Genomic DNA, 11384 nt, shown 5'->3' with positions numbered 1-11384 from the left:
ACTCAAATTTTGTGTAAGTAAGTAAGTGGGGAGTCGTTCCATGTACGCGCTCTATTATATAAGCCCCTCTCTAACGCTGCTCGCTCTCCTTTGCTTGGTTGCCACTCAGCGAGAAACATCACAGAAGGCGGGACCTTCTGACTTACAACTATTTGACGACATTCCAACGGCTATCTTCTGCGACAGAATCCGTTCTGGGATCAAGATAATTTCACTGCTTGTGTTGCAAGATATACTAGTGCAGTTTAGTGATTACCTCCTATATTGGGAATTGTGACGAGGCAAGCCAAGTTTCGCTTTTCTTCTCAGTTTTGAGATTACTTGGCAGCTATAAATATTCAATATTCATCGACAGATGTGTGGCATAGAAGAACCGAGCATTGCGAGCGAAGAACCATGAGCATCTTAGTGTGAGCTAATCTTTTATTATGTATCCGAGTTGACGAACCGTAGTTTGAATGTTAAATATGGAAATGTTTTGATTTTAATCTATACATCTCAGGTCTCACCGGGAGAGTGTAAGCATGTTTCATTTATTGATTTTAACTAAATAAATAGTTTTATAAGTTCTGAGTTAAATTCTAATAAACTTCATTTCTTGTTATTTGGTTCAATCTGATTGCCCGAGTCTTGCTCTACCGACTTAACTATTTTAAGTTAACTAATTTATCTTTTATATCATTTTCTCTTTTATATATATTTATATCAAATAAAATAATTTTACAGTATTCTTATATTTAAAAAATTGAAGACAGTGAATGCAATTTTTGCGAACTAATTTCAAATGAAAATTTTTCGAATTCTGTAGACGTTTAGGTAATGTTAAAGAAACTGTTCGTACGGCAATTTTACAGTATACTTAGTGTTAGTATATAATTTATAAGAATTTAAAACAAGATGAAACAAGAATTCTCCTAAAACAAATGATTTCACAACAAGATTTTTAACAATTTTACATCTTTCAAATATAAATTAACGGTCATACAAAAATAAATACATAAAGATTTATTAAATTAATTTACAACTAAATAGACCATTGATGAATAGTTTAATGGTTCCACTTAAACGCAACGTGCGCTATCATGAGATAAACCGTTGCCGTCAATGTACTAGTGATCAAAACTGGAAATCCTATTCTGTAAAAAGGTATTTTGGATTTAATAAATAATGAGGAATTAATGTTAATCAAAGACTGATAATTCATAATTGAAACTGGCAAATTAATAGTATAGAAAAATAATATAATAAGACACTCACTTAAAGAATTTCATGAATGTGAAATGATATCCATGTTGCTCAGCTATCCCAGCACAGACAACATTAGCCGTTGCTCCAATCAAAGTACCATTACCTAATGATATCAATGAAACTCATGAATAATTTATGGTATTGTTAAAAAAACTTATAATATCACGTATTACCTCCTAAACATGACCCGAAAGCTAATGCCCATATGAGAGGTTGTAAAGGTAACTGGAGCTCTTGATTTTCAGCTAATTTGGTGGCAATTCGTACCATCATAGTTGCTAGTGGTACATTATCAACAAAAGATCCGGCTATGGCAGATACCCATAGTAATAATAGAATTGCAACTGCTAGTCTGTAATCTTCGTTTACAGACATCACGACTAGTTCTGTCTTTTTACCGATGAATGCTATTAATCCAAGCTTTGATAAAGCCTGCAATTGGATTGTAAGAAGATTACATTGATAATTTTACTTAATTATTATTGAAAACTAGTTTATAGAATAATTACTTCTATTAGGACGAATAACGCCGCGAAGAATAATAAAGTGCTCCATTCAACTCTAGCCATGATACCATCAAAGTCTTCGTTATCAGCTAATATGAAGAGAAGTAATACACCAAAAAACGCCATCCAACCTAATGATAAATTAATATATGGCGAATTATGAAGAAAAAAAAGAGTTATCACAAGAATCATCGAGATTCCTGATTTGAGTAACAACCACTTATTTCTTATAGGGTACTGAAAAAATCAAAATTCAGACATTTAAATAGTTTCATTGAAAAAAGAAATAGTGAATGATTTACCTTATTTTCCAATTCTTCTAAGGTAGTTTGATAATTCTCTAATAACACACTTCCAGTAACTAGTTTCTGCTTCAATTCATATAATAGACGCTTTATCTTCTTCATCAAAGTTGCTCTAACAATGTTTTCATCTCTGCTGTAACTTGAAAGGCTTGCGGCAGCTCTTTGCCAAATGATAATTTCATGTCTCAATTCCTAAAAAAGTAATTTAATGTAAGTTTAATAATATAGCTACTATTTATTTAAATTTATCATGTATAAGTTGCATATAAATACTTGAATATCTTGTGGTTCATCAAAACGCAGCACATCTAGATTTCGGAAGATGATACAAAAGTGGACATATGTTGTAAAAAGAATCAATATTATTCCAATGGACATATGACTAGTGAATATTCCAAAGTTAATACCCTGGAATTAATGAAACCAATGTAATGAATATGTATATCTGAAATATTAATCAATTCGAAAATCAGGAGACATATTCATAAGAATACTTACCGCTTCAAAAACGATACGATTAGAAACTATAATAACATTCGGTGGATCACCAATTGGCGTTATACTTCCACCGATGTTTGAGAATATAACCATAGCTGTCAGTACAGGAACTGGATTTAATTGCATTAGTTCGCATAGTCGAATGGTCACAGGTGTCATTAGCAAGGCAGTAGTTACATTGTCTAAAAATGCCGAAATGAACGCTGTGAAGAAGCACAGAAGACAGACTAGTGACCAAATTTTTCCATTGGTAATCTACAAAGAAAGATTTTAGAGTATGTAATTAAGAATCAAATTATTTTATATAATTGACTTAAAAATTATACCTTATAAGCATACACTGCTAAATAGTCAAACATGCCAGTGTCTGAAAAAATCGTGACAAGCACCATCATTGAAAAAAGTAAAAGAAGAGTATCAGCATCAATCCACGATATAATTTCTTTCATTGTTGGTTTCTGTAATCAATAAATGGTCCTTTATCACATTTGAAATAAATATTTTTTCAAGGGATTACGGGCTCTGTAGAAAGTCCTCGTTAAAGTTAAAATAAATATTTCAGATGTTTTTAAAACTATTTTATAACTTTCCAAGTGCTTAATCCATTGTATCTTCATTAATATACAATATTATTTGTCATATCACCTCATTTAACATAGCTAGAATAGCTATAGAACTAGTCGATGCTAACATAGCTGCAATCGTTTTGTGCACTAGCTGATGAAAATAAATTCATTGAGTTTATACTAAGCGATCAATTCTTGAATTATAAATATAAAATAAATTTTTTAAAACCTCAAAAATTATTAGAACGTAAAGTCCTACTAATACAGCAGCGGCATACAAAACTCCATCTTCAATGTTGATTGGCGATTCATTATATATGAGCGTAAATAGGACTGTTGTATTCATATTAGTTTTTAATTTTAATAACAACGGATGATGATTTGATCTAAAATATAATTTATATTATAACGAGAATTTCATATTTTTTAAAAAAATTATATTTTAATTTTAAATTTATAGTCTCAAGTTGTTAAACCTTTCTGTTAAATTAAGATGGAAAATGTTTTTGATTTTTTGATTAGGTACCATATTCATTAAATAAACTGGTAAGAGGGGAATATTCCACACCCTCGATACATGCTAAAAATATATTATATAAATTAAATCAAAAGAAATCAATATCAATATCATTTTAAAAAATGCTTAAAAAATGCACCTGGGTGCGATTACGCAATCGTCCACAGCTAAAATAATCGAAATCAAATGATTCTATCCAGAGTGATATGTGATTGCTGAACAAACTTTGATTCGCATTCATGCTTACATTGGCCGTAATTAATAACGAGCCTTCAAGAGTTACGTCAATTTTATTATTGCGAATATCATTCGCAAGTGTTACATCTGGTAATTTAAGAAAAATTCTAAAAATAGTTCGATAATTGTGACTCAACGTTAACGATTTGAATTACAAAAACTTTCAAAACAATTATAATTTCATTTTTGACCTCTTTTCTTTCCATAAGCAAAAAAATTATGAATACTTTTTTGACTTTTTAATTAATAGTTTTGATTCATCATGTCAAATGAAAGGATACTTTTTGTTTCATTGTAACCTATTACAATTTGATGGGCCACTTCTATTTTTTCCTTTGTAACTATTAAAGCGAACTAAAATATATCAAAATAAATACTCCAAAGAAATATTTTGGAATTTTTGTTACTTATGTACTTACAAGGCAAATCATCCAACAAATTACAAGCAATGACAATTTCGTGTACCGAGCTATTGGATCTAATCTTCTCTGATGCAAATTCAATTTATCTACTGGATATTCGTTATTATTTTGAATACTAACAGCACGATAATAATTATTTTTCATATTAAACAATCGTATAGATATAAATTTTGAAATGAAACAAAACCTACTCTTCTAGCATTTGTTGTGGTTTAAGCGATAAGTTGAGAACGAGACATTCCGTTTTTGTAGTATTTGTACCTGAAAAACTTTGAATTTTCTGTATGTTTGAGAGTTCGATTGACTACAAAGCTAAAAAATCTAGTATTATGATATTGTTTAATTTATAATCGATCATGGGGAGAACATTAACAATTTTCAACAACATGCAACGCTTGCTTACTAAAATGAAATAACAAAAAATCATCTTTTTCTAAATGAACATACTTCCTCTGCATTTTGTTATATTCCTTCTGCATAAAAGCTAAACTTGGATCTAAGCGAATTGCTTCTGGCAATTTGCTCCAAACTTTCAAAAAGTCTTCAGAGATATTTCCGATTCTCACCGATGAACTCATTTGCGATATTGAACTTAACATTCGTGATTCTCTTATTGAACATTGTGTTGTTCGAGAAATTTCATCTTCTTCACTACAACTACTATTGCTGCTGCTACTACTTGATAATTTAAACATTTTCAACTTTTTTTAAGCAATTGGAAATGTATATCGTAATAGATTCTCATGCGCGATGAAAATTTGCGAGCGTCAGTGTCTCTGCTGTGGTCTTCTCGACAACTGACAACTTACGATAGCAATATAAACACTTGGCCAGTGAGACTATATTCCGTCGCATTGTTTTGAAAACTTTTAATGATAAAAGTACTGAATTTTAAATATAATTCTTATGAAATTGCTCATTTTAAGTTCCTTTTCATCGATAGCTATATACGTATTCTTTTGCATTAGCAAAACAATGATTTTTTTTTAAATTTTTCTAAAAAGAAACAATACAGTTTATTTATCTAAGTTTTAATAATTATCAAAGTAAGAATAGCAATTAATAACATATGTTAGTTCATGTTCATTTCTATTGTGATTTTATTTTTCTTAGACAATGATAGAATGCCAAAAAGGTCATTATAATTCATTCTGTCAGTATAAATATTGATGTATGGTTTCTTTAGCATATTGCAAAATATTAAAGTGCAACTAAAAGCTATGCCTTTAAAATTGCAATTATATCAGTTATATTTACCTGTAAAACCTTTTTTTAAGAATGCAGTCACTAGTTCAAGTAAAGAAACTTTAGTACGGGGGATACATATTGATAATTCTATTTGATTTCGATAGTACCATTATGACTGACGTTCGAGGAATTTTCGTTATTAAAACATCATTTAAAAATGAAGAAGATAATAAAAAATTCAAAAACAAAAAAGATCGAACAAATAAATGTTTACATGTTGACGTGGCTCAATGGTTACTGTTTCTTGCTTTTTGAGATTATTACAATTATTTGTCAATAGATTTCTGATTATTTTGCACAACTTATTTGCTATTTACCTTATTTTACTTTTTATGCCACATAAAAATGATTTAAGTCTTGTAAGAAAATCAGTTTTCACCAATTGCACAACATACGCAATGTTTCAGACTTTCTTTTAATTTTAACGAATAATATATGATTTTTCAGGGCGAAAAATCGAAATCTTTAGCAAAAATATGTTTGGATCGTTTTTTCAGTGCTATTTTACACATAAGAGTTTTTTCCTTTAATATATTAATGCAAGGGAATATAATAATATGTAATAATAAATTGTTATTGTTTATTTCAGTTTACGAACTAAACTTGATTTTGTTTATATATCTTACTTAATCCTAATATAATATAAAAATGAAAAAATGACCTAATTTCAGTCTATCTAAATAGTTTTATGACAATAAATTGAATTATACGAAGGAGAAAGAGTAACATTTAGAATTATGAAAATGAACCATATGTCTTTAAATAAATAGTTACATCAATATCTTGTGAATGCAATTTTTTTAATAACACCTAAATAATTCTCAAAAGCAAAAGACGCAAATAAGTTATGTCAATTAGTGGTTGATATATTTTTTTAAAATTGTAATGTCGCCACCATTTTTATATGAATATAATTTATCATTTATTCAAAGAATCTCGCACCGTTTGCGTGAGAACACTTTAAAGTTATACCTGGAAATTCAGATTTGAAATTTTTAATTTTATAACTTAAATTTCGTTTGCTTTCAAATTAAAACGTACGACAAATTCTTACTTTTGTAATCTTTATTACATAATAATCAATTAAAAATAGCATGATTTAAATTAAATTTAAAATTAAATTTAAAACTGTGCGAGATTATATCTTTTCGAGCATATTATAAAAATGTTTTTATAAATAAGTATTTTATTTTTAATATATTGATATTCAGTTGAGATTTTAGTTTTGAAGCATACAGTCGTTATCGTAAATAGTACACATAAATGTTGATACTATGTTAATAAATACATGAAGTTTCAGAAAATGTATCACCTCAAGAGTGCCAATTAAACACTACGTGCGCCACCATGAGGTAAAGTGTAATTGTAATATTGCTGGTAATCAATACGGGAAAGCCCATCCTGAAAAACATTAATTTAAAGAAACTATATATTTCTGTTTCAGTCATCTAAAATAGCAATAATTCATACATATCGATGTAACTTCATACTTGATAAGTTTTATAAAACTTAAAGCAGTAAAATAAAATAGGCGTAAATATTAATCGTTACTCAACTTGAAAAATTGCATGAATGTTAAATGATAACCATGTTGTTCAGCTACTCCAGCGCAGACTACATTAGCAGTTGCACCAATTAATGTTCCATTACCTGAAAATTATCAAGGAAAAATATATGTGACGCAGAAATTATGGAAGTTATTAATTAGAGTTGTTGTACCTCCTAAGCAAGCGCCGAATGCTAGTGCCCATATTAAAGGTTGTAGAGGTAATTTAAGATTTTCATTTTCTGCTAATACAAGAGCAATCCTTATCAACATTGTTGTAAGTGGTACGTTATCGAAGAGGGCGCCGATTATAGCAGATACCCATAACATAAGTAAGATTGCAACTGTTAGTCTATATTCTTCGCTAACGGACATTACAACAATTTCAACTTGTTTACCAATCCAATCTATGAAGCCGAGTTTAGCTAATGCCTATTATATTAATAATAATAAAAATGTATTATATTATTATATTAATTAGCATATTATTCACATTTGTTAGGAGTGATTGATATCACCTCCATCATGACAAATAATGCTGCAAAAAATAACAAAGTACTCCATTCAACTTTAGTAATTATGCCTTCAAAATCTTCATTGTCAGCCAAAATGGCAAGTAATAAAACGCCTAAAAATGCGGTCCATCCCAACGATAAATTGTTTTTTGGTGTACTGTGGAAGAAGAAAAGCACCAACACTAGGATCATCGATAATCCTGATTTAACCAGTAAACTTTTATTCTTGATCGGATACTAAAAAGTGAAAGTTATTATGAATTTTATAGATTCACAAATATTTTCATTTATCATCCGAAATGATACCTTGTTCTGCAATTCTTTCAAAGTGGTCTCGTAATCTCTTAATTCGTTTTGTGTGGATGATTTCTTTTGTGATTCATTCTTAAGTTGTTCTAATTTTACTATAATGGTTTCTTTTACAAAGTTTTCATCTCTATTATTGTTAGGAAGTGTATTAGCCAAATTTTGCCAATGAATGATTTTGTTTTGCAAATCCTAATATGCACAAATTATTTTGTAAATATAAACATTATTTATAAATGCAACAAATAATAATATCAAGATGTATTTAAAACAAATCACATCCAAATATTCAAATACCTCCACGTTTTTTGTATTCTTTGGGCGCAATATATCAAGATTTCTAAAAATGAAACTGAAATGGCCATACATAACTATAAGTACTAAAATTATCCCGACGCTCATGTGAGCTGTGAATGTTCCGAAGTCAATACCCTAATAATGTCAAATAATTAATTAAATAAATAATATTTCTTTCTGTCAGGTATGTATTCCAATCAAAACCGCGACTGTATACGCACCGCATCAATGACATCATGATGTGAAGCGATGATGACGTTTGGGGGGTCGCCAACAGGTGTCATACCGCCACCAATATTAGAAAAGATTACCATTGCTGTCAATATAGGAACTGGATTCAAGTTCATCACATTGCAAAGTCGAATTGTTACCGGTGTTACTAATAAAATAACGGTAACATTATCTAAGCAAGATGAAATTAATGCCGTTGAAAAACAAAGTGTACAAATCAGTGGCCAAACTGCTCCTTTAGTAGTCTATAATTAAAGTTACAATGCGGTAGATTTATACTAAGTTTCTATGCTCAAACTTTTTAACTTTTTCAGAACCTTATAGTAGTTCAATATTTTAATTTACCTTATAAGCATACACAGCTAAAAAGTCAAAAATACCAGTGTTAGATATAATTGCGACAAGTAACATCATTGAAAATAAGAGTAATAAGGTATCAATATCAATCCATGTTAATATTTCTTCCATCGATGGCCTCTATAAATATTGAAAAATTTAGTATTTAAATCTTTTTATTAAATAGATTGCAAGATGATTACCTGATTTAAAATAGTCAAAACTGCCAAAGAACTAATTGAAATAATCACAGCTGCAAGTGTTTTATTGATCATCTGATAAAACATAATATATAAGAATAAGATTGCCGGTAAATTTTTATAAGTTATTCGTGTACCTCAAAAATTATTAGAATGTAGAGTCCCATCAATAGAACAGCACCATATATAACTCCCTTATCAGTGTCTATTGGAAATTGATCGTATGAAATAAACAAAGGAACTGCATTTTTCGTATTTGTTTTCAATTTCAGCAAAAGAGAATGTTGATTCAAACTGTAATAAGAAATATAGAAAAATTATTTTTTATTTATTTTACACTAAACACATTCTTTGAAAGTAATTTTTTCATGTCTATTTATATTTATCAACAGTACCTTTCTGGTAGATCCAGAAAAAAAATATTTTTTTCTTTTTGACTGTTGAACATTTCTGTTGGATATGATGGAAATAGAAGTATAATCCAAGTTGTTGATATATTCTAGCGAGAAATAAAATTATATTACTAATACTAGTATGATGAGAAAAATAAAATATGATTTAGTTATTACCTGTACGACATTTTCTAAATTCATCAATTCCATCCAAACTGATACGTAATGAGTTGAATCGGTAGTATTCAAAGAATTTTTCTGATTTTGTAATAATGGACTCTCAATCGTCACAGAAATTCTATCATTCCATTTACTATTAACAAGCGTTAAGTCTTTCTTTTAAGGAAAATTATCAATATCCCAATTCAAACTTTCGTAAATTAAAATTAAATTAATTTAATTGTCACACTACGTTCTTTGGAAAAATTTGTTTCTACAAGTGTGATGGGTCGAGGGTTTTGTCCTTCTTTTTGCACAGATATTTAGTATGTCTTGCTAATTACGGCGCAACAATTATAATTGAGCTACACATAGGAAAATTTAAAAAAAATTTTTGTTTCACATCGACTCCCTTCATCTAGCACCAATTTTCGCGTGACGGGCTGAAGGTTCATTCATTTTGTTGCCTGATCATTGAAGATAGGGTTGGGTGTGTAATATAAATGTAATTAGAATTACAATGAACTGTGTGCTCTTTAGGTGAGACCGTGACAAGCGCGAGTAAAAGCAAAAAATGTACTCGAGAGACTCTCACAAGGATCCATCCGTGATATAAGAAAGATACGAGTTCATTAAAGTTAATTTTTTATAAGAAATAAACCAATTGAGAAAATTGTATTATTTATTAAAGGTTACTCCTTGTTTCTTCATGTTCTAATGCAATTTGTTGAGAGAAACTTAATTTTTCAGTTGTAGTTAGTAAAGTGATCTGAAAAATAATGGAAAATAAAAACAACTTCATCAAATATTCTTAATAATATTTTCAATGGACTCACGAAAAACATTATCCAGCAAGTAAGAAGAAATAACACTTTTATGTACTGAGCAATCAAAATTATTCTTCTTTTATTTAAATTATAGTTATTGAGAAAAGTGTGTGATTCATTATAACTTTGCTGCCTATAGTATTAAATAATCTATTTAATATTTTTAAGTTATAATTCAAAATATATTTTCATTAGTAGTAACTTACTTTTGTAATTCACGCTGCGGATGTGTGGGCGTATTTATGTCCAGGACATTGGCATTGGAAACCCTTTAACATTTATAATGAGATTTTAGAATCTATTGCGAAATGATATGAGTTTTAAAAATTTCATTTTAATATTATTGAGTTCCATGCAATATGTTCTATTATTTCATTTATTAATTTTTTTCTTTCGAAAATTGTGAAACAAAAATTTACGTTCCGTTCATATTTAAGTATATAAGTAAGTATATAAGTATACATTTATTCAGAATATTCATAAAAGTTATTGTGAAACAAAAAGTGACATACAAATGAAATCAAAAGAACGAAAAGAAAGATTTTAATGAACAAATCATATATTTTTTGGCTTAATATTTTTTATGATTATAATTATACATCGATTTTGATGATATTCACAGCAAATATTACAGTCAGTGGTTTTAGATAAATTTGAGTAATTGTAATTTTTCAACTATCATCTGGTTTTACTAAATATTTTAGCGATTTCGTAAATCAAAATCACTCAAATTAATTTCTACTAATCAACGAAATAAATTGTAGTGCGGTATAGTAAGCTATATATCTATTCCAACAGGATAATACGAGTACATTCTTTAGCTAGTGTAGGAAAGTAGATTCTCGTGTCGTGTCGAAAAATCAAGTTAGATACATGCGCGAGAAACTACACTCTTGTGTGGCTTATTGACCCTGACTTCGCTTGGGCGTAAGCGTTCACATGTGGCTCAAATCACTTTTACGCACTAGTATCAAAATATACTGTAAGATTAACTAATTTTATAAATTATTTAAGTAACGAAATAATCA

The 11384-nt window shown here is 29.0% G+C and overlaps 2 protein-coding genes across 2 annotated transcripts; both read right to left on the bottom strand.

Moving 5' to 3' along the window:
• Nucleotides 1–863: 863 nt before the first annotated feature.
• Nucleotides 864–5083, bottom strand: LOC131665474 (P protein-like). Its single transcript, XM_058937366.1, has 16 exons — nt 4747–5083; nt 4491–4568; nt 4297–4414; nt 4159–4231; nt 3780–3964; nt 3600–3703; nt 3353–3509; nt 3203–3274; nt 2884–3015; nt 2558–2812; nt 2333–2467; nt 2057–2251; nt 1758–1991; nt 1422–1680; nt 1258–1351; nt 864–1136 (listed from the first exon to the last, which is right to left on the bottom strand). The coding sequence occupies exons 1-16, from the start codon at nt 4992–4994 to the stop codon at nt 1049–1051; spliced, it is 2427 nt and encodes an 808-aa protein (XP_058793349.1). The 5' UTR covers nt 4995–5083; the 3' UTR covers nt 864–1048.
• Nucleotides 5084–6842: 1759 nt separating this feature from the next.
• On the bottom strand, nt 6843–10485 carry LOC131665543 (P protein). The gene is made up of 14 exons (XM_058937475.1): nt 10366–10485; nt 10226–10298; nt 9548–9683; nt 9374–9477; nt 9116–9272; nt 8982–9053; nt 8788–8919; nt 8433–8687; nt 8212–8346; nt 7915–8106; nt 7612–7845; nt 7267–7525; nt 7104–7197; nt 6843–6948 (listed from the first exon to the last, which is right to left on the bottom strand). Exons 3-14 carry the CDS (start codon nt 9578–9580, stop codon nt 6861–6863), a joined length of 1755 nt encoding a protein of 584 aa, XP_058793458.1. The 5' UTR covers nt 9581–9683; nt 10226–10298; nt 10366–10485; the 3' UTR covers nt 6843–6860.
• Nucleotides 10486–11384: the final 899 nt, after the last annotated feature.

This window comes from Phymastichus coffea, unplaced genomic scaffold (genome assembly GCF_024137745.1).
Source record: "Phymastichus coffea isolate CEN01 unplaced genomic scaffold, Cenicafe_Pcof_1.1 PCOF00052, whole genome shotgun sequence".
Lineage (NCBI taxonomy): Eukaryota > Metazoa > Arthropoda > Insecta > Hymenoptera > Eulophidae > Phymastichus > Phymastichus coffea.
Note: the sequence above shows the minus strand (reverse complement) of the source record. Positions and strands in the feature narration are given on the sequence as shown.

Coding starts and splice junctions, on each gene's coding strand:
- LOC131665474 (XM_058937366.1), bottom strand. CDS start 4,994: ATGTTTAAATTATCAAGTAGTAGCAGCAGCAATAGTAGTTGTAGTGAA. Junction 3,704..3,779: donor GATTGCGTAATCGCACCCAG/GTGCATTTTTTA, acceptor ATATATTTTTAG/CATGTATCGAGGGTGTGGAA. Junction 1,137..1,257: donor ACATTCATGAAATTCTTTAA/GTGAGTGTCTTA, acceptor ACCTTTTTACAG/AATAGGATTTCCAGTTTTGA.
- LOC131665543 (XM_058937475.1), bottom strand. CDS start 9,580: ATGGAATTGATGAATTTAGAAAATGTCGTACAG. Junction 9,478..9,547: donor ATTTAGAAAATGTCGTACAG/GTAATAACTAAA, acceptor ATTTCTCGCTAG/AATATATCAACAACTTGGAT. Junction 9,054..9,115: donor ACATTCTAATAATTTTTGAG/GTACACGAATAA, acceptor ATGTTTTATCAG/ATGATCAATAAAACACTTGC.